Source organism: Anopheles ziemanni, chromosome 2 (genome assembly GCF_943734765.1).
Source record: "Anopheles ziemanni chromosome 2, idAnoZiCoDA_A2_x.2, whole genome shotgun sequence".
Classification (NCBI taxonomy): Eukaryota; Metazoa; Arthropoda; class Insecta; order Diptera; family Culicidae; genus Anopheles; species Anopheles ziemanni.
Genome location: NC_080705.1, coordinates 84,079,443 through 84,099,519, shown reverse-complemented (window position 1 = coordinate 84,099,519; position 20,077 = coordinate 84,079,443). Strand labels below are relative to the sequence as shown.

At 47.9% G+C, this 20,077-nt stretch overlaps 5 protein-coding genes across 5 annotated transcripts; 3 read left to right on the top strand and 2 right to left on the bottom strand.

Moving 5' to 3' along the window:
- Window positions 1-3,933: 3,933 nt before the first annotated feature.
- LOC131282247 (hillarin) lies at window positions 3,934-14,372 on the top strand. Its single transcript, XM_058311659.1, has 10 exons — window positions 3,934-4,122; window positions 10,164-10,308; window positions 10,995-11,191; window positions 11,978-12,094; window positions 12,170-12,915; window positions 13,048-13,388; window positions 13,461-13,735; window positions 13,802-13,915; window positions 13,996-14,159; window positions 14,231-14,372. The coding sequence occupies exons 1-10, from the start codon at window positions 3,934-3,936 to the stop codon at window positions 14,370-14,372; spliced, it is 2,430 nt and encodes an 809-aa protein (XP_058167642.1).
- Window positions 5,731-9,382, top strand: LOC131282246 (transcription elongation factor SPT5). The gene has a single exon (XM_058311658.1). The coding sequence runs from the start codon at window positions 5,856-5,858 to the stop codon at window positions 9,141-9,143; it is 3,288 nt and encodes a 1,095-aa protein (XP_058167641.1). The 5' UTR covers window positions 5,731-5,855; the 3' UTR covers window positions 9,144-9,382.
- A 201-nt stretch (window positions 14,373-14,573) lies between the features above and the next one.
- On the bottom strand, window positions 14,574-15,412 carry LOC131281579 (uncharacterized). Its single transcript, XM_058310921.1, has 3 exons — window positions 15,339-15,412; window positions 14,962-15,277; window positions 14,574-14,882 (listed from the first exon to the last, which is right to left on the bottom strand). Exons 1-3 carry the CDS (start codon window positions 15,410-15,412, stop codon window positions 14,718-14,720), a joined length of 555 nt encoding a protein of 184 aa, XP_058166904.1. The 3' UTR covers window positions 14,574-14,717.
- Window positions 15,413-15,756: 344 nt separating this feature from the next.
- LOC131282568 (uncharacterized) lies at window positions 15,757-17,057 on the top strand. Its single transcript, XM_058312071.1, has 3 exons — window positions 15,757-15,898; window positions 15,978-16,152; window positions 16,233-17,057. The coding sequence occupies exons 1-3, from the start codon at window positions 15,885-15,887 to the stop codon at window positions 16,881-16,883; spliced, it is 840 nt and encodes a 279-aa protein (XP_058168054.1). The 5' UTR covers window positions 15,757-15,884; the 3' UTR covers window positions 16,884-17,057.
- Window positions 17,058-17,101: 44 nt separating this feature from the next.
- On the bottom strand, window positions 17,102-19,726 carry LOC131282567 (protein inturned). The gene has a single exon (XM_058312070.1). It carries the CDS (start codon window positions 19,661-19,663, stop codon window positions 17,288-17,290), a length of 2,376 nt encoding a protein of 791 aa, XP_058168053.1. The 5' UTR covers window positions 19,664-19,726; the 3' UTR covers window positions 17,102-17,287.
- Window positions 19,727-20,077: the final 351 nt, after the last annotated feature.

The window sequence follows — 20,077 nt, the reverse complement described above, 5'->3', positions numbered from 1 at the left end:
TTCTCGTTGGGAGAGAAAAGTGCCTTCGAGTACGGGGAAGCGAGAGAAAGAGAGAGAGAGTAAAGAAAACGGTAAACCGTAAACTTTCTCCAGCGGCAAAAGGGAAGCTCGCGAAGAAGCAGTACACGAATGGGTTACAAACAAAAAAGGGCCAATGCAGATGGGTGGACAAGTGGAAAAAGGCATACCAGAAAGCTGGAAAGAGAAATACCAACCAAAGGGGGGATGAGAAAGAGGATAAGAAAAGCTGGGGTGGCGACTGCAAATACCAGATTCCAAGCGCAGTTAATACGAAATTTACCTCGCGCAAGGGAGAAAGGGAACTCTGAGAGCGCCGAGGGATCCAACTCCGCGAGGGTCCGTTACCACGTTCGCACCCCTTTCGGTGGCTCGCAAAGGAGGATTTTCGCGAGTTGGGCCGAGTCCGCGCCCAACAGCCTTCGGTAGTCGCGCGCCATCAATCGAACGAAAAACCACGCGCCAGCACAGACCCGGGTTTTTCCGCGCACACAAACACTTTCCACGCAAACACACACGGACGCGCGCGCGCACGAGGCCACCCCGCTTACCCGCCAAGTATCCGCCAACACACCCCCCGCCAAGCACACCCGAACGAACAACAACCTCCCGTCCCTTTTTGCCTCATCAACGTCGAGAGACTTGAGACGCTGTGCTCTCCGGTGCGAACCGGGAACCGGGAACCGGGAGGGACTACCTTCACCGCGGGGAACCCGTGTACCTTGCCCCGCGAAGAAACTCTTTCCTCCCAGGCTCCATATGGGGGTGAACAAGATGGAGTGGAGTGAAACGAGTTTTTCAATCATTATGTGCAGCATCGGCAGCAAGTAGCCGGAACGGGAAGAGCGAACAAGCCCAAACCAACCGAACGGGGAGAGGGCGAGTCGGACCTCCATCCGATCCCACCAGCGGACATCCGAGAGAGCGTCAACCTGCCCGGCCGTCATCACCGTCTGCGTGACACGGTTTGCGCCTACCCGAAGTGACCGACGCGATGGTGGCGCATTTGTGGCGCGGATGTCGCGCTAAAGTGTTTTACACAGAGTGAAAGAGAGAGAGGGAGAGAAAGTTAAAATAAAAAACAGAGGCACGGTTTGCGAAAACAAGCGATTCGCAGCTTCCCAGTGGCCTCTGTCCAGCTCGAAGTGGCCGTTTTTGAGAAGGGGGGAGGCAACAAGCGGGCCCCTTTCGGATGCGGCGTGGCTTGATTCGGCTACTTGTTTGAAGTAAGTGAACGGCTTCTCTGTGCCTCCGTTCCCCTCCTCATTTCGGAGGGGTTGATTTCGGGTCAAATGGTGGTCGCTAGCTTAGAGGCCGCTATCCCAGCAGCCCGGGCGGTTGCCGGGCAATGAAGCTGAAGAAAGTGCTGTTATTCGGAGCTTTATGCTAGCTTTATATCTTATCCGGTTGCATATGAACTGGGGTTCGCTCGTCGAAATAAACGTGTTTCCTTGTGCCATTAATTTAATTCATAGACGCTGGATGAGTGTACAGTACCAAAAAAAAAAAATAACATACCAAACAAAACGTGAATGATTATATGGCAAAGCAGAATGTTGGTTAAATTGGTGGTTGAATATCTTCTCTTTGATTCAAATAGCGGTATTTGTCAGTTGACTCATCATTGCGCAAGAAATGCAGGCATGGTTTGGAGTGGCCAGTGGTAAATCATTCTTCTGCTGGTTTTAATGAAGATTTAGGTTCTCGCCTATAAGGGTTAATGGTGTTACTTGTGCCGCAAGTGATGTGCACAAACTCGGTGGTCGTATAAAAAACGGCGAAACTCGTCAGAAGCGGGTTCATCCGTTAAAAATTGATCATATGCACGAAGCATTCAATCTGGATAAAAGTTTCTCGGAAGAAACGATAAAAAAATTCTTATAATCACTTTGTTCGGTTTTTGTCTCAAGTTGAAAATCTATTTAAAATAATTCAGGCGAAGGTCTAAAACAGTGTAAAATTCAGTAGGAGGAGGATAGGATTTATATTGAGATACGTTTAAAAACATTAACTGCTTACTCAAAACTCACCAAATAAAAGCGGCCAAAAAGACGTAAAATTTGCACAAACATCCGGTTGCGTGTGCGAAAGGAAAATAAAAGTATTCAAATAAGAGAATCACATGCCATGTCAACAGTCGGTTAAGATTAACAACAGAAAATAAGCTACGCAAATAGACTCAACGTTTAGCATCGTGTCATGTCTCAAGAGAAGATTCAAAACAGCAACTTCAAGATACTATTCGAACGTATAACCATAAATTTAGAAAATATTCGCAGGTTTTTAAAAGTTTGTTTTGAATTAAAAATGCAATGCACATTTAAATTATTCAGTGTAGGTTAGAATTGCGATGCCCATTCAAACTTTCACAATTTTGTGCACAAAATCATGACCAACGGACCGGTTTAAAAAGACGAACTTGTTGGAAGAGTTTTGGTAGTCGTTAAAACGAAAAGTAGTAGACCCTTTAAACTGTAAGCGCATTACGTAGTGTTGACAAAAAACCGCACCGCCGCATCACCCCTGGCGTTCGAAGACGAACAATCATTACACAGCTGTTCTGGTTGCATTCCGATCGGATTCGTTCACTATCATCAAGCTCAACTTCCGCGACAATCGTCTCTAGAAAGCGGTGTGTGTGTTTGTGAGTGAATGTCCCGCGGCACAGCAGGAATGTGACTTAGTTTGTTTTTTACGATAATAATCCAATCTTTCTTATAACTATAATTCCGTGCGCTCGAACCCACAAGGTAGTCATTTTCCAGTCTCTTCCCGAGTGTACCCTTACTGCTCCCTGCGCCCAGGTGGTTGACGATTACACATCCGATTTTCGAACGCTAACGATCACTTTCGGAGAGTGAGGCACGCAAAGGGAATGGAGCCCCAACCCGACCCCACCGTCCCGACAACGTCAACAACATAATCATCTCACATAACGGGGCCGGCGCGGTTTGGGACAGATTGATTCGATTCGGTCCGATCGGAATTGGCAACCCGCTTGCGATGTGAGCTTTCCAGAGCGTGAAAAGTGAGGGCCCGCGGGCGGTGTTGCCCTTGTTGTTTGGCGCGCTCGACGAAACTTTTTCCCGGCAATGGGACGAAGAATCGAGGCCCCGGCTGTGTGCAGTGTAGTGTAAAATAACATGATCCGCGAGGTGTTTGATTAGTGTTTGTGATCTTTGTTTTTCCTTCTACTTCTGTGCGTGGACCGTGCGGTGTAAAGATGTGGCCGCCCCGGTCCGGCGGTGGTGCAGTGATTTTCTCGAAACGTCAAACACAGAGAACCCAACGGAACGGGTTTGAAGCGAAAACAATATCATGACGGCACAGAAGTGGAAGTGAAAAACAAATTAAATGAACTCTACGGACGGTGCATCAACGCGATCGACATCGGAACTCGAAATGTGGTGACTGACCGCCGTTTGTGATTAAAATCCCATTCGCGAAAGTGGTCGGAACCGAAATGGATATGTGGTGTGGTGCAAAATTTAATTTCTTTGCTTAATTTCATTTCCCCTTCCCTGTTTGGTGGTGGCGCCCAGAAGGAGAGCAGAAGGAACAGCGCCGGTGATCGCGGGCAGGAAACATAAGAGTGAAAACCTCCGAAAAAGGTTTTTGGTCGAACAAGGAAATCATATGGATTGTTCCCGAAGAAGGTAAATGAGTGAGTGAGTGAGCGAGCAACGGAAAAATTGGACAGTCTCCGCTGAAGCTAAAGAAAGTGGGAAGAAAACTCTTGGAGCCGGTGCATCAGCATAAAAACGGCCCCCTTCCGAAAAGGCGGGCGAAGGCAAAGGAGAAAACTGCAACCCATCCAACTGACGGATTTGGCAAGAAAAAAAGGCTCGCGAAAAGGGGGGGCTCGCCCTGCTACTAAACCAATCCGACCAGTCCGGCATCCGCACAGGCATCAGCATGTACCGGCCGAATTTCTACGAATCAACGTGCCTCCGGTGCAGCGAAATCGTCTATCAGGTGGACCGGGTGGGGCCGCTGAAAGATTTTACTTTCTTCCACTCCGGCTGCTTCAAGTGCAAACGGTGCGGAACCAAGCTGACACTCAAGACCTACTACAACAACCAGCACAATCAGGATGATAAAGAGGTAAGTTAATCGGCTGGATTTTACTTTCGCGCGGAAAATGAGCCACGGGGAAAATTGTGAATGTGCCGGGCCAACGCTGCGGGCCTGGGGAGGAAGGCCTGGGGAGGCGGTGTGCAGTGGGAAGTGAATTAAATGGCTACCGGATTGTGGCGATCGTCTTGATGAAGTGATTTAATTCGTCCAACCATGCTGCATCGACAAGCGAACTAGTTTACCTTCCGCCCTCGATCAGCTATGGTTTCCATTTCCTCTGATATGGTTGGCACTTCCTTGACTGGCGATCTTCAGTTTTCGGTACACGGGTTTCACAAAATTCGTATTTGTTACACATGTATGAATTATCTATTTTTTTATATTCGATCTGTTTATCGAAGCAGAATAATCGTTTAAAAAATATAACATTGCCATTCTAAATGTGTTTTTGATTTACTACCTAGATCCTTCGATAATCTACAAGGATAATGAATTCGGTAGACGCCAGTTCACCATTTTATTTGGGCTGCAGGGAAACATTTTACAGTTGTATCGAAATGTTCTGAAAAATAAAACAATACATTTTCAAGCATTACATATGCATATTTAACTCTGGGGTAGACAACTGCAAGATGTGGTAAAAAAAACTTGATGATCAAGCAATTCATACATTCATATACTACTTAAGTACTATCATCAATTCAAAGAACAAATGTATTCTCCTATGTATTAACAGGTTCTAATTGCTTAAAAGAATTATACCGTCTGAATATCGGAAGATTTTTACTAAACCAAAAACATAAAACAAGATGTTTTTCTATTGTAGTTTGGACGATTTTTTTGTGATTTATCGTCCAGTGTTCCAATAGCGTATAATCGTTTCACATTCAAGCCCTTTTGCTGAAGAAGATTTAACAGAACAAAATATTATCCCTGTTCCAAATTCAGATAACATTGTTGCTTTTGTTAAAAAGTGAAACACTGTATTTTTATTTTACAGCATCTTTAATGCTTTGGAGAAGGGTTTCAATGTTAAACTATATTTTATACATTGCTTTGTAAGTTAAATTCAAATTCTGAGATTACATTATAACGCACAGAAAAGACAAACGTAGTTCTCTAGCGGTTAACGTAACATTTTGTCATTGGTAACACCGATGTTACGACGACCGATACTTTAACGATTCTGCTACTCATTACTGGTACGAAGCTTGAAGAACTAACGTACAATGGTGCTGGAATTTAAGAAAACAATGTTGCGTTTTAGTTTACAATGTGATAACTAAATGCTTAAATTGAGAAATAATGATAAAAGTTCTAGTTTACACGAAAAGGATCCAACATGTTTCAATAAGAAGACTTCATGTTTGTACAATAAAATTGATATATTCATGTTATTGCAATCATGAACATGGAATCAAGACAATCTTCGTTTGAGCATGACTTTTTCTGTTAATTATCAAGTTTTTAATTTTTCCGAACTACGCTACAGTTACAATGACGTACACCACTGTTTCGTACTCTAAGAACCTTGGCAAACTGAACTGACAGCTACGACGTATCTGTGATGTACACATCTTGGGTTGTGATGAAATGTCATTTTACCACAAACTAGCCAAACGTAGCTACGTGAAAATTTGTGCTATGAATATTTGTGCTTATTTCGGTGAAAAAAGTAGTGAAAAACGATAAATTCCTTGTGCCCGTGGCACAGCACACACTTTGTGGTGTTTTAAGCGTGGAAATTCACCGTCTCCATCATGTCCGACAGCGGCAGCGGCTCGGACGCGGACAGTGTGGCGTCGAATAGGTCTCGCAAAAGCGGAGGCTCAAATCGTTCCGTGTCTCGCTCGGTTTCACGTTCACCACAGCGTTCCCGGTCGCCATCACAGTCGTCGCAATCGGAAAATGAGCGGCCAAGGAAAAAGCAACGCAAAGATCGCCGCCGCTTGGACGACGATGATGACGACGACGAGGAGGAAGAGGTTGAGGACGAGCAGGAACCGGAGGGAGAGGATCTGGACTCGGAGGAGTACGACGAGGAGGAGGAAGACGACGACGACAATCGGCGGGGGGGTCGCAAGAAGAAAAAGAAGCAGGAACGCTTCGGTGGATTCATTATCGACGAGGCCGAGGTGGACGATGAGGTTGACGAAGACGAAGAGTGGGAGGACGGTGCGCAGGAAATGGGCATCGTGGGCAACGAGATCGAGGAGGTTGGACAGACGGCGCGCGAGATCGAGAATCGTCGACGTGGCACGAATCTGTGGGATTCACACAAGGAGGACGAGCTAGCGGAGTATCTGAAGCGCAAGTATGCGGACGCGTCGGTGGCGCGGCGGCAGTTTGGCGACGGGGGTGAAGAGATGTCCGATGAGATCACGCAGCAGACGCTGCTGCCCGGCATCAAAGATCCTAATCTGTGGATGGTGAAGTGTCGCATTGGCGAGGAAAAAGCGACGGCGCTGCTGTTGATGCGCAAATTCCTCACCTATCAGAACACGGATCAACCGATGCAGATCAAGTCCGTGGTGGCACCGGAAAGCGTCAAGGGGTACATCTACATCGAGGCGTACAAGCAAGCGCACGTCAAGGCGGCCATCAACAATGTGGGCAATCTGCGCGTCGGCATCTGGAAGCAGGAGATGGTCCCAATCAAGGAGATGACGGACATCCTGAAGGTGGTCAAGGAGCAAACTGGGTTGAAGCCGAAACAATGGGTACGGCTGAAGCGTGGCATCTACAAAGACGACATCGCGCAGGTGGATTATGTGGATCTGGCCCAAAATCAGGTCCATCTGAAGCTGCTTCCGCGTATCGATTACACCCGGCTCCGTGGTGCCCTCCGTACGACGCAGTCCGAGAGCAGCGAGGCAAAGCGCAAGAAACGTCGCCCGGTCGCTAAGTCATTCGATCCGGAAGCGATCCGTGCGATCGGCGGAGAAGTCACCTCCGATGGTGATTTCTTAATCTTCGAAGGCAACCGGTACTCGCGCAAGGGTTTCCTCTACAAAGCATTCACAATGTCGGCCGTGCTGGCGGAGGGTGTCAAGCCGACGCTCGCCGAACTGGAGCGGTTCGAGGAGCAACCGGAAGAGATCAACATCGAGCTGGCCGTTTCGTCCAAGGAGGACCCCGTCACGGCGCACTCGTTCTCGATGGGTGACAACGTGGAGGTTTGCGTGGGCGATCTGATGAACCTGCAGGCGAAGATCATCGCGATCGACGGTTCGCTCATCACGGTGATGCCGAAGCACGAGGAACTGCGCGATCCGCTCATCTTCAAGGCGTGCGAACTGCGCAAGTACTTCAAGACGGGTGACCACGTAAAGGTGCTCGCCGGTCGGTACGAGGGCGAGACGGGTTTGATCGTGCGCGTGGAACCATCTCGCGTTGTTCTCGTGTCCGATTTGACCATGCACGAGCTGGAAGTGTTGCCACGGGATCTACAACTCTGCACGGACATGGCGACCGGTGTTGATTCGCTCGGTATCTACCAGTGGGGCGATCTGGTCCAGCTGGACGCGCAAACGGTCGGCGTGATCGTGCGCCTGGAGCGCGAAAACTTCCACGTACTGGGAATGCACGGTAAGGTGATCGAGTGCAAGCCGACGGCGTTGCAGAAACGCCGTGAAAACCGCAACACAATCGCACTGGACTGGGACCAGAATCAGATTCGTCGCAAAGACATCGTGAAGGTGATGGAAGGCCCGCATACCGGACGCGATGGAGAAATCAAACATCTCTACCGGAACCTCGCGTTCTTACATTCGCGAATGTACACCGAAAACGGAGGTATCTTCGTAGTAAAAACACGCCATTTGCAGCTGGCAGGTGGAAACAAGAATCCGATGCAAAACAGTAACCCGATGATGTCGCCCTTCGGAGGCATTATGTCACCGCGCATCCATTCGCCAATGCATCCATCCGGAGGTCGTGGTGGTGGTGCTGGGGGCGGTGGTGGACCTCAGCGTGGTGGTCGCGGTGGAGGCCGTGGAGGTGCTCGTGTTTCGCGAGACCGTGAAATCCTCGGACGAACGATCCGCATCACCGGAGGACCGTACAAAGGGGCGGTGGGTATTGTCAAGGATGCCACAGAGACGACGGCCCGTGTGGAGCTACATTCGTCCTGTCAGACCATCTCGGTCGATCGTAACCACATTGCGATTGTCGACGGTGGAGCAACTCCTGCCGGAAGCATTTCCTCGTACATGCGCACACCGAGCCGCACGCCTGCGAGCAGCTACGGTGCCCAGACACCGGTCTATTCCGGCTCGAAGACTCCGCTACACGGCTCGCAAACGCCTCAGTACGATCCGGGCAGTCGCACTCCGTACGGTTCGATGACACCGTCGCACGACGGCTCGATGACACCACGCCACGGAGCGTGGGATCCGACGGTTTCGAACACACCGGCCCGCTCGAACGACTTCGACTTCATGGAGGAACCGTCCCCGTCGCCGGGCTACAATCCCAGCACACCCGGCTACCAGATCAACACACCGTACGCCCCGCACACGCCCGGCAACATGTTCAACGCGGACAATTACAGCCCGTACCAGGCGAGCCCGAATCCGAGCCCCTCGCCGTACCAGGTCGGCGGCTACATCGGCACTCCGTCGCCGAGCGCTTACTCGCCGGCTACACCGGGTGCGCCAGCCTCACCGTACAACCCGCAGACGCCCGGTGCCGGGCTTGATCCGCAGCTGGGCGACTGGTTTACGACCGACATCGAGGTGACGATCAAGAGCCACGGCGATTCCGACCTGACCGGCCAAACGGGCATCATTCGCACGGTGAACAACGGCGACTGTGTGGTGTTCCTGCCCGAGGAGGACCACTGCGTCACGGTGCCACTCTCCAGCCTGCTTCCGGTGCAGCCCGAACCGGGCGAAAAGTTTAAGGTCATCGTCGGCGAGGACCGGGAAACAGTGGGCGAGTTCATCAGCCAATCCGGCAACAACGAGGCGGTCGTTACGATGAACGGACAGTCCACACTCATTCCGATGAGCTACATGGCACGCTACCGAGAGCCCACGAAGAACTAATGGGTCACGGCCGGGAGAACAGCGAAACGATTCTTCAACAATAAATATATAAAACACTAACATAAAGAACATATGGACAAACCTAGCGGTGGCTGGAAAGTATAGATATTTTCATTTCGGAAACGAAAATCCCGTTACGCAAGACACAATTGACTTATTACTTTTATCTCAGCTAAAGAATAAATAAATGTTAAGCAAAGAACTGTACGTTTAATTTTGGGATTTCACGTAAAGAAAAGTAATTGCGAGAATGAATTATTTTGAACCCCACGCGAGGAAACGTCTAATTGTAAAATTGTTCCCAGAGTTCCAAGTGTTTAAAAAGTGGATTGAATCCATATTTCCTATGAAAAGTAAAGGAATAAAATAGGCTCTGTTGCTTCATCAACGGGATCCTTTTTTATTTGGAGTCAATAGTTCACTCCCATTACATCACCGGTTCCTTGCATCATCATCGCAGCAGGCCCTTCGCAGCGGGATATTACATAAACGATACCATGCCATCATATTCTGTGAACTAATTAGGCCCTTCTAATTGATCGTGTAATGGAAAACTTCCTTCACACCAAAGCTTGTGCATGGTAAACTCAAAACGCCCGAGTGCAACGACTTCGCTGCATGCTGCACTAGACCCGCCACCCTGCGACCGGTGGTAAACATTCACCGCTTATGGAAACTTGTGCCGTTAACTAACGAACCTTCGGGTGGGTCATAAACGTCGTCGTCGTAGTAAGATTAGAAAGATGTTACGCACGCTTGGTTAAGTTAGCCGGTTTTGATGCTGTTCTCTTTAAAGGGCCTGGTAAAAAATCAATGAAGGGACAAAATGAGCATGAAAATTAATTTATTATGCCCTACGATGCAATTTCATTGGGGTATCGCTTGAACAACCAGTTTTGAATTGTGGTCATAAAATGAACCTATGAAGGGATAGCAAATGGCCCATCATGGAGTGTTCTGAAAAGTGCAATTTCTCTACGGTTGTATTTAATTACTGTATTGTTTTATTTTCTTCCACAGGTCTACTGCTGCTCGCACGTACCGAAGAGTGGCCCCGGCCACTTCGATCAGACCTCCGTCGGCATCCGGCAGGCGCTGAACGTACCGAAAAGCACAAACTACGTCAACGAGCAGATCCGGGGCCATCGGAACGACAGTGTCGACGGTAGGGACAATCAAAAGCGCATTTCACTCCAACTAGTAAACTAATCGATCAACGCAGAAAAACGGCGTTGTATAATCCATTGAGCTGGAAAATTGGCTAAAAACGAAAGCTTCCTTCCACTTTACCTAACCCGTGTATCATTTCGTGTGGTTTTTCTTTTTTCGTGATGTTTTGTTGTGCTCACGTGAGGTTAATGTGCATTTTTACGCGGTTAATACTTCCGCTCCCTTTCGTTTTTCCGTCATGTTTTCCTTTTCCTGTTTCCCTGTGGCACTGTAAGCTGTGCGCATCCAATAAGCCGGAACTGAAGTGCAATGTTTTGTACATTCGGTTATGTTTTACGTTCCTTTCGCCGTAGCGGAACGATCACATCAGCAGGATTATCCGTGTTGGTACATCTACTTTCTACTTTGCAAACATCTCGAACATGAGACATAAAAAAAACGACGATCCGCTAGGATAGTTCGATTGGATCGTATAGACCATTTTCCGGACATTCACCTGAATTAAAATTTTTAACTCATCCCTGAGCCGGAATTGGAATGGCCGGACCGTGCGCATCTGTTCCGATAGTCCAGATGGCTAGGTTTCATCTGGAGCATGGCGCGACCACTTTTACTACTCGAATTCTTACGCCAGCTTTCACACCACCCCTTTTCCCTTTCCTCTTTCTTTCTCCTCACCAGGGCAACCGCGGCTAGGAACACCGAACGGGTACAACAATGGGGGGAGCCGGGAAGGAAACACGCCGCCCCAGAGCGATCCCGACTACAAGTACGGCCGGTTCGATGCAAGCGCCCTGCACATAGCGCACGCACTTAAGCAGACAGAGATCCAGAAGGCCTACGATAAGCCGCGCGAAAAGCCCATCGATTACTACCTGGTAGGTTGGTTGGATCGAGACGGTGTTTCCACCGTGAAAGGTGTTCACAGCAGAAGCCTCACAAAAAACACGTTTTCCGGGTACCGGGAGATCATCTGCCTTGTGATATGATTGATTCTAGCGAGCTTGACAGCGAACGGATGGAGGATGATTTTCGCATTCCGATGGAAAGTAACTCCCTCCATCGATCACACTCTTGGCGAACCGAGGCAAAGTTGTTTCCCTCCCGTTTCTCATAATTTCGCTTTTCACATCGATGACAAATTGCTTACCAGAGCGTTAAGGCACACTCTGCGCCCTTTTCTGCGACATAACTGTCTATTACAGCTTTTTCCCTTCCGGGGAAGAGGCGATCGAGGCTGCGATCAGTAACGATGCAAGCGCCTCGAAGCGATGCTGATCAAATCTTGCCCAATTATCGCGGAATGGCGGGAAGCAAAACGAAACATAAAATAACATTACCCCAAGCCGATCGAGGCACGTGCGGGGGTCCGTTATGATGATTTTGAATATTAATTATGATTTTTATTCAGCAGAATAAGCTCTACCGTTCTAGCTCCTACGTTTACCCTCAATTTTCATAATTTCTCGAGGATTTGAATTGTGTGTAATGGACAGGCAACTGCAGCTCTTAATTAAATCAAGTGGTTAAATTGTTTAGAAATAATCCTACGTACATATGTAGAGCACCTTTCATTAAACAGATTTTGAATACACAAAACACTTTTACACAAAATATGATCGACTAACTTATGACCAACTGATCATTGCTTGCACATTTTCAAGGCACGCGATGAACAAGCCAAGCTGGAAATGAAACACCGAAAAGAGGAGGATGATCTGTACAGAAAGTTTGCCCGCAAAAGAGAGGAAGAAGATCGACGGATGCAGAATGAATTCCAGGTATAGCAAAGGTCGCGGTCGGGATAATGGTTCGTACTAACCGTTGACTTTTACTCTGACCCCCTCGGACAACAGGACGAATGGGAGCGGGAACTGCAACGATTAGCGCACAAGTTTGAAAAGGAGCTTACCACCAGTAGACGATCGCGCGAGGATCAGAGTATGCTCACCCTTAAGCACGAGCAGCAGAAGGAGGACCTGGAGAAGAACATGACCATCAGGAAGACGAAGAAGAAGGAGAGCCTCACCCGGAAGCTGCTCGAGCACGAGCGCTCCGAAACGGCCGCCCTAGTCGATCGGCAGTCCAGCGAGATGCTGGAGTTGATAAGCGTACGGCGAAGCGAGTACATGCAGAGCGAAAGCATATTCCTGGACGATGACATCAACGAGACGGTGGTGGCGATGGAGTATCCACTGGTGGCCCCGAAGCCGGCACCCCCTGCTCTGAGCAAATTCCAGGTGTACAACGATCCGGTTGAGTTTACGGATGTGGACCAAATTGCGATAACGGTGGCGCAAGAGGACCAGAAAACGTTCACCGATCTGGTGCGACAGCTGGTGGGCCGTTGTACGTCCGATATCGAGAAGGCGCGCACCATCTTCCGGTGGATCACGGTGAAGAACCTCAACACGATGACGTTCGACGACAATCTGCGCGGTGACACACCGATGGGGCTGCTGCGGGGTATCAAGTACGGCACGGAAAGCTACCACGTGCTGTTCAAGCGGCTCTGCAGCTACGCCGGATTGCACTGTGTGGTGATCAAGGGTTACTCCAAGAGTGCTGGCTACCAACCGGGGGTGAAATTCCAGGACTCAAGGTAAGTGCCACCGTTCAGATCGGGGATTTGGGGACAGTTGGTGTGTGCAAGCGACAAACGGAGTTCCTATGACACTCTTCGTTTCATTTGACTTTTCCTGCGATCGGTCTGCAGCCATCCGAAAAATTCCAGATTCCGAAACTCGTGGAACGCGGTCTACGTGGCCGGTGCGTGGCGCTTTGTGCAGTGCAACTGGGGCGCCCGCCACCTGGTGAACGCCAAGGAGGCCCCGAAGACGGGCAAGGGTAAAAACGATAGCTTGCGATACGAGTACGACGACCACTACTTCCTCACCGATCCGCGTGAGTTTATCTACGAGTTTTTCCCCCTGCAAGAGGAATGGCAGCTACTGAAGCGACCGATCACGCTGACGGAGTTTGAAAATCTACCGTTCGTGCGATCGCTGTTCTTCCGCTACGGATTACACTTTGCCGACGATGGATACGGCGCCGTTGTGTACACCGATGACACGGGTATAATTCAATAATCCAGAATCCATCCCATTACGTCTTCACAATTCCTATCGTTCCTATTTTTAAATGAAGGTGCGGCCACTGTCCGGATAGCAATGCCCTCGAACATGCAAGGCTGCCTCATATTCCACTACAACCTCAAGTTCTACGACAGCGACGAGGATTCGTTCGATGGCGTGTCCCTCAAACGGTTCGTAATGCAGTCCGTCATTTCCAACGTCGTGGCGTTCCGGGTGCACGCGCCCTGCTCGGGGGCGTTCTTGCTCGATATCTTCGCCAATGCCGTCACCCCGCAGGAGTACCTTACCGGAGAGCCGATGAAGTTTAAGAGTGTGTGCAAATTTAAAGTACGTATCTGTGCTAAGTCCTATCCGTGGAAATCTTACTTATTTCGGAAAACTTTTTCCCATCAGATCTGCTGCGAAGAGTTGCAGACCGTCATGGTGCCCTTGCCCGACTGTGCCAGTGGCGAGTGGGGACCTACAAAAGCGACCAGACTGTTCGGGCTCATACCAATTACTCATCCTGTATGTTAATTTTTATCCCCCTTCGTCTAACTCCCAGTACAGATTTTAATAATTTTACAAAACCTACCTATTACTTCAAGGAACCACTCATATTTGCCGGACGCGCGATCGAGCTGCAATTCCGCATGTCCAGACCGCTGACCGACTTTATGGCCACCTTGCACAAGAACGGCATCGAGGAAAAGAAACTCTCGAAATACGTACAGCAGTCGATCATCGATGACATGATCACGTTTAACATAAGGTCTGTCTCAAATCGTACCCAGCGAATCGCTTCCACGTGTGCTAATATGTATGTCCCATTATTTGTTGCAGTTTCCCCGAGGAAGGACAGTATGGTTTGGACATCTACACCCGGGAGGTGGGATCGGTATCGCACAACAATAATTCGTCGCACGAGAAGCATCTTCTGACGCACTGCTGCAAATATCTGATCAACTCATCGAAACGAAACTAGGCCCATCGATGGGACGATGCCGAGAAGCGACCGCGCTAATCTTAAGCCAGGGCACACCGCCAGAAGCACCGATTTACCATAACGCTAAACTATTTTGTGCTGTAAATATTAAATTCACAACCGTTCCCCCCGCTCCTAACCAGCCCGTCCCAAATCTAAACACACGAACAAAGCGAACCAACGTTAAACGAAATGTTGTATGTTTACCGTAACATTATTTGTACTTTTTAGTTTAATTGTGTTTTTTACATAATAATAATAATAAAATTGTTACAAATTTACCCTACCTGATCAACAATAGACTTACTGGTTAATCAATGCCTATCTGCACAGCACAGAGCGACTTTATATCTCTAAGTCTCCATTCACCAGGTTATCCAGCTGCCTCTGGTGGGTGCGGACCGATGCGAAAGTGTCCTGTTCGTTTGCAATCTGGTGCAGCAAATTAGACCGCCGTTCCTGCATAGCCTTGTACTTGGCACGCATCGTTTCGATCTTATAAATCAATTCCTGACAGCATAAAAAGGGGAGGAATGAAAATTAAAATTTTAAAATTATATTTCTTCTGCTCCCCACAACCACAAGTTACCTCAGTACGCTCCTTTTGGAAGGCTAGTTGATGGTGGTAAAACTTTAAGGACATGTTGAGCTTGTTTACAACCAGCGGACGCACTTGCTCGCTAACCGTTTTGCCAGTCGGTCTCCACATTTTCTTCGTATTGCCAGCCGCCTTACTTTTCAACATTTCCAGCATCTCCACGTTCGTATCGATATCCGTTTCGTTCCATAGTTTGTTTACTTGCGCCACCAGTGCCTCCTGCAATCCTTCGCGAAAGGTTTGTACTGCAGATGCCAGGTCCTTTTCGTTTGCAAAGAATGGCTTGAACTCGTTGAAGCGCTCCACGCTGGAAAGTATCGACAAACATTATCAATGTCCACAAGTGTGTATGGTGGCTTTTCAATTACCTGATCTTGTTAACCAGCGCTATGTAGGCATCGACAAATTTTTGTCTAGAACTCGTCTTGTTTGGTTCGGCCATCTCGGTACCAGAAGTTTTCGAAACTGATCAACATCTGTAACGGCTGTCAAATGATCGCTATGGAAACATCACTGTGTTTACACCGTTTCATTCAAGTGTTAACAAAAAAGCTTACGTAGGCATCAATTCAAACGATTACTCGTTTTATTATAGTTTAATTTGAGCTTTTTCCTTTAAGAGAAATATTAGACAATTAAAACGGGGTTTTTGTTAATCAATAATAAGGGGAAAATTATGGGAAATCGATGGTAACGTGTTTAAGTTCACATATTTTTTGAGCTAGCCTGACTAGTTGACAGATGTCCGCTGACGACGAATTGTTGATATTCAGTGACAAAAGGGAAAAAGAAATCCCTTTTGGAAAGTTTGTTTGTTTGATCGTCTTGTAACACGTCCGCGAAGGAACGTTAGCGGATTGTAGAGCGAAAAATGAGTGTCCTGCTTAATACAACACCTAAAACAACAACTTAAAATGAAGCGCCAACGGTATGTTGGAGTAGACGTAGTGAAAATTCCCCTTGGAACGTCCCAGGAAGTAGTTCACGTTGTCTTAATGAATTTTCAGGGTCAAAGCTGGACCGAGCAGTAGTAGTCATGTTTACGTGGAGGACCCGTACTCGGTCGACGGGTATGATGTTCCCCTGGCGCAGCAGAGAACGGCACCGATCGAACGATTCCTAGAGGCACAGATCCTGCCTGGCGACACGTTGCAAGCCATTGCTCTGCGATTTAATTGTTCGGTAAGAAAGTGACCAGGGTATCGTTATCGTAAAGACGATCGGAGTTGTGATAACGTGAAATCATATTGTCTCCACAACAGATACCACAACTAAAGAAGCTCAACAAAATCGACAAAGACAACGAAATCTACGCCCGGAATGTGATTCGTATCCCCCTGACGCCACACTCAATCCTCTTGGAAACGCTACCCCGAGTACATACCAGCGGCAACAGTAGCCCGAAAAACATCACAACCCCCAACCCAACGGTCGGCGGTATTGTTCCCGCAGACACAAAAGCCACACTGGACGAAAAGCTCATCCTGGCCGCCGTTAGCAACGCATCGATTCAGCCAAGCAGCGGCGCGGTAACGCAGTTCCCACGAAAGTCTTCCGGAAAACACAGGGATCCCACTCGGGCTCGATCGGACGAGATAGCGCTCGACGAGCTGGAGGATGGCGACCAGGACGATCACTTGTCCAGCCAGCCACTGCTGATCAGCGGCGAATACGACGACAGCCTACCGCAACCGCGACCACTCCGGTTGCCGGCGAATGATTTTTCATGCAATGGAAGTGATTGTGATATTTCCTGGATTTGTCTGCTCGTCTTCATCCTGGCGCTTTGCTTTGCAATTCCACTAATTTATGTAGTTTATGTGGCGGAGCACATAGATAAATATCATCACGATAGTTTTAGCGATAACCACAGCGTTAATCATATTAATAAGAGCCACGGTGTGAAGCTGTGACAGGTTGGATATTATGTTACTTTATAAAACGGTATTCAATGCGAAAAGGGAAGGTTCAACTGATTCACTGGGAGCGGTGTCAAACATCTGTAAAACGAGGAGTGCCTTTTACATCTGTTGATTAGCTCTTTAAATAAACGGATATTTTTTCTCCTACAGTTAAATCGAATGGAACACGAAATGTGTCATCTTTTCCTAAATCGACCAATCACACACTCAACATTACCGTTTATCGGAAATATTTATTGTATAAAATGGAAGAAAATATAAAAGTGGTCATTTGATGCCCTTACAAATGTATAATACTATAAAGTGTGTATAAATGCAAAAATCAGTCAATAGTCGATAGCTATTTTCTAGGGCTCGGATTTGTTTCATAAGTGGAAGATACACGATCTCATGCTTTACCCAGCGCACGTCAAACAGATACGGAAGGCCAACTCCACCATATTCTGCGGTGCATCAGCCCGATGGCAGACGTACAGTTCCTTCTCGGGGCTGTGGAACAGTCTACCGACGACCCAAAACTCAACACGCTCTCCCGAGCTTTGATCCTTCGGAACGGACAGCAGCATCCCCTGTTCTTTGATCGCCACCAGTGACCGTTGGGTGTTCAGCTTGTTCGATTCGTTTGCCAGCAGTGCGCGAAACTTTTTCGTATTCGCAAACGTCGCGTGTATCAAGGTGCACGTTTTACGGAACAGGTTCATCACGATGTCATTCTTCACGTTCGACCCGTTGAACGTTGGTGCAAGAAAGTACCCATCACCAACCTCCAGCTGCACGTAGTAAAACAGCAGATTGTCCAGCCCGCTTGTTAGTTGCGTAGGTACAAGCTCGGAGAACTCCTTGCAACGGTTCTCGGACAGATCCGTTATATCGAAGCTGCTACTTCGCTGGCTGCTGTCTACGCTCTGACCCCAATCAGAATCATCGTCGTCATCGTGCTCCGCGTTCGGTTCCTCCCGGATGATCTGGTTCTTGATCGAGCTAGATGCGTTCGATTCTTCGTCGTGATTGCGCCCCTGCGAACGATCTTCACCACTTGCTTGATCTGGTTGCTTCGAAACACTAGTTGGGATGCATTGTGGCCGACGATTTGAATCGATCCAGATTCGAATAAGATTTTCAATACCAGTCGATTTAAAATAACTTAGCATGTCCTGTATCTCGTCGATGTAGCGTGAAAAAGACTTATTGTGGGTGGTATCGATCGGCACTTCCAAAATCACCACCATCAGCAGATTCCCGATCGATACCAACATCAAGTAGGCATCGTTTTTTTCATCGAACCCATCGTCGCAGTACTGCTTCGGGTAAAACTTCCTCCAGATGGCCATATTCTTCACGTCCGTTGTGGTGAGGATCTCGAACACGCCCAAATTCTTCAGGATCGTTTCCACGTCCATCATATATTCGCCGCTCAGGTGCGTACACACCAGATGCTGTTTGTAGTACAGTGCGCACCCGATCACGGTCAGCAGGCAGAACAAATCGACAAAATCATCGTTCCAGTTACGATAGTCCATCGCTTCCAGCTCCCCGAGGGCGTCATCGATGCGCAGCTGAATTTCCTTCGGAAGCGGCACAAAATGTGCCTGTGGAAATGTTTTCTCGAATTTGTCACAATTCCGGTTTGCCTTGATCGAGTGGCGGATCATTTCGCAGAGCTGCATCAGCTCCGTCTGCTGTTCGATCGGACGGTTAAACACGATCGACCCACTCTTGTAGAGGGCGTTCAGAAAACGGCAAATCTGCTCGCTCTTCTGTTTCACCGCAAAAACGGACGAATACTTCGAGCTAAAGCCGAGCAACAAAATTCCATCCTCCAGCACGTTGTACGTCGTGTAATAGAGAACGTTTTTGATCTTCAAATTGGTCATCAACGATTGCTGATTGAACGATTGGGCGAAAATCGAATGGAGCGTCACGAAACTGCCACGCGAATTGAAGAGATAGTTGTTCTCCCGCGTAGGGTAACAAAATTTCACGTCCAGCTCATCGTTCTGCGTGTATTCCTTCGAGATGTAGATCATGCTAAAGATCAGATCGTTGTTGCTCATCGATTGTATGTCTTCCTTATCGAACAGTGTTTCTTGGCTCTGTATGAGATCCATAAAGTTGGTAATCTTTATCTCGATCGCGTTGCTTATGTCTGGCTCGATCATCTCAAAAAACGATATCTTGATGATCGTCGGAATCTTCGTTGAGCCCTCGAGGAGAGACTCGAAATTATCCACCGTGACCTGCTCGGTGTCGATTGATTTAATCCAGTCTTTCGATTTGACCAGCTTACTCTTTGCAAATACCGAGTACTCCTTGATCTTATCCACCATCAGCTTGCGACCGTCCGGGAAAAGGCTCGTCGTTAGGCCGAGGATCGTTTCCGTCAGGGGAAGCACCTCCTTCAGGGGTACGTTCTTTTTCGGTGCGATGCTGATGATGACGTCCTTCTGCACTCCGTTGATGTGCTCCTTCTTGGACGTATCGATGATGCTGACCCGAAACAGCTTATGCTTGCCCTTGTCCTTCTGTCCGAACCGAGACAGAATGCTTTCCTTCTTCCGTATCGACAATCGGCGATACTCATTGCGGAAAAACAAATCGTCATCGAACACGGCCGTTTTCGAGTGGCAAACAAGATCAAATTTCACGAAAAACAACGAGTTGTTTGTTATGTGTGGAGTCCATTCGTGGGACCGAGAATCGCTGCTGGTGTCGCTGCAATCGGACGATGCATTCGATTGATCGTCGGTCCATAATTGATTTTCTTCGTTCATTGCAGCGTTGTTGAATGAACGGGATCCGATTTAAAAAAAAACACTTATTTAAAGCCACACATCAAAAACAACATTCCCACTCTGGCAACACAATAAGATACCATAAACATTAAGCAAACGTAAACACCACGCAAAATCAGAACAGTGACGGACAAATTTGATCGCAAGGCATTAAATTTAAACAGCGTAGATAATCAGTTTATTCGATTACAATTTCAAATTCCTTCGAAAGCGAACTTATCACATTCATTCAAAGGTTTTTGATAAAATAATAATAATAAACCCTCGAAAAATAAGCATTTTAAACCATTCAGTCCGAAAATGGCTAGCTGGGAAAACGGAAAAGCTGCTAATTGAATGTCATCTAATTTGAATGAGATCCAACGTGTCTTTGGCCAAGGTACATATGGCAGA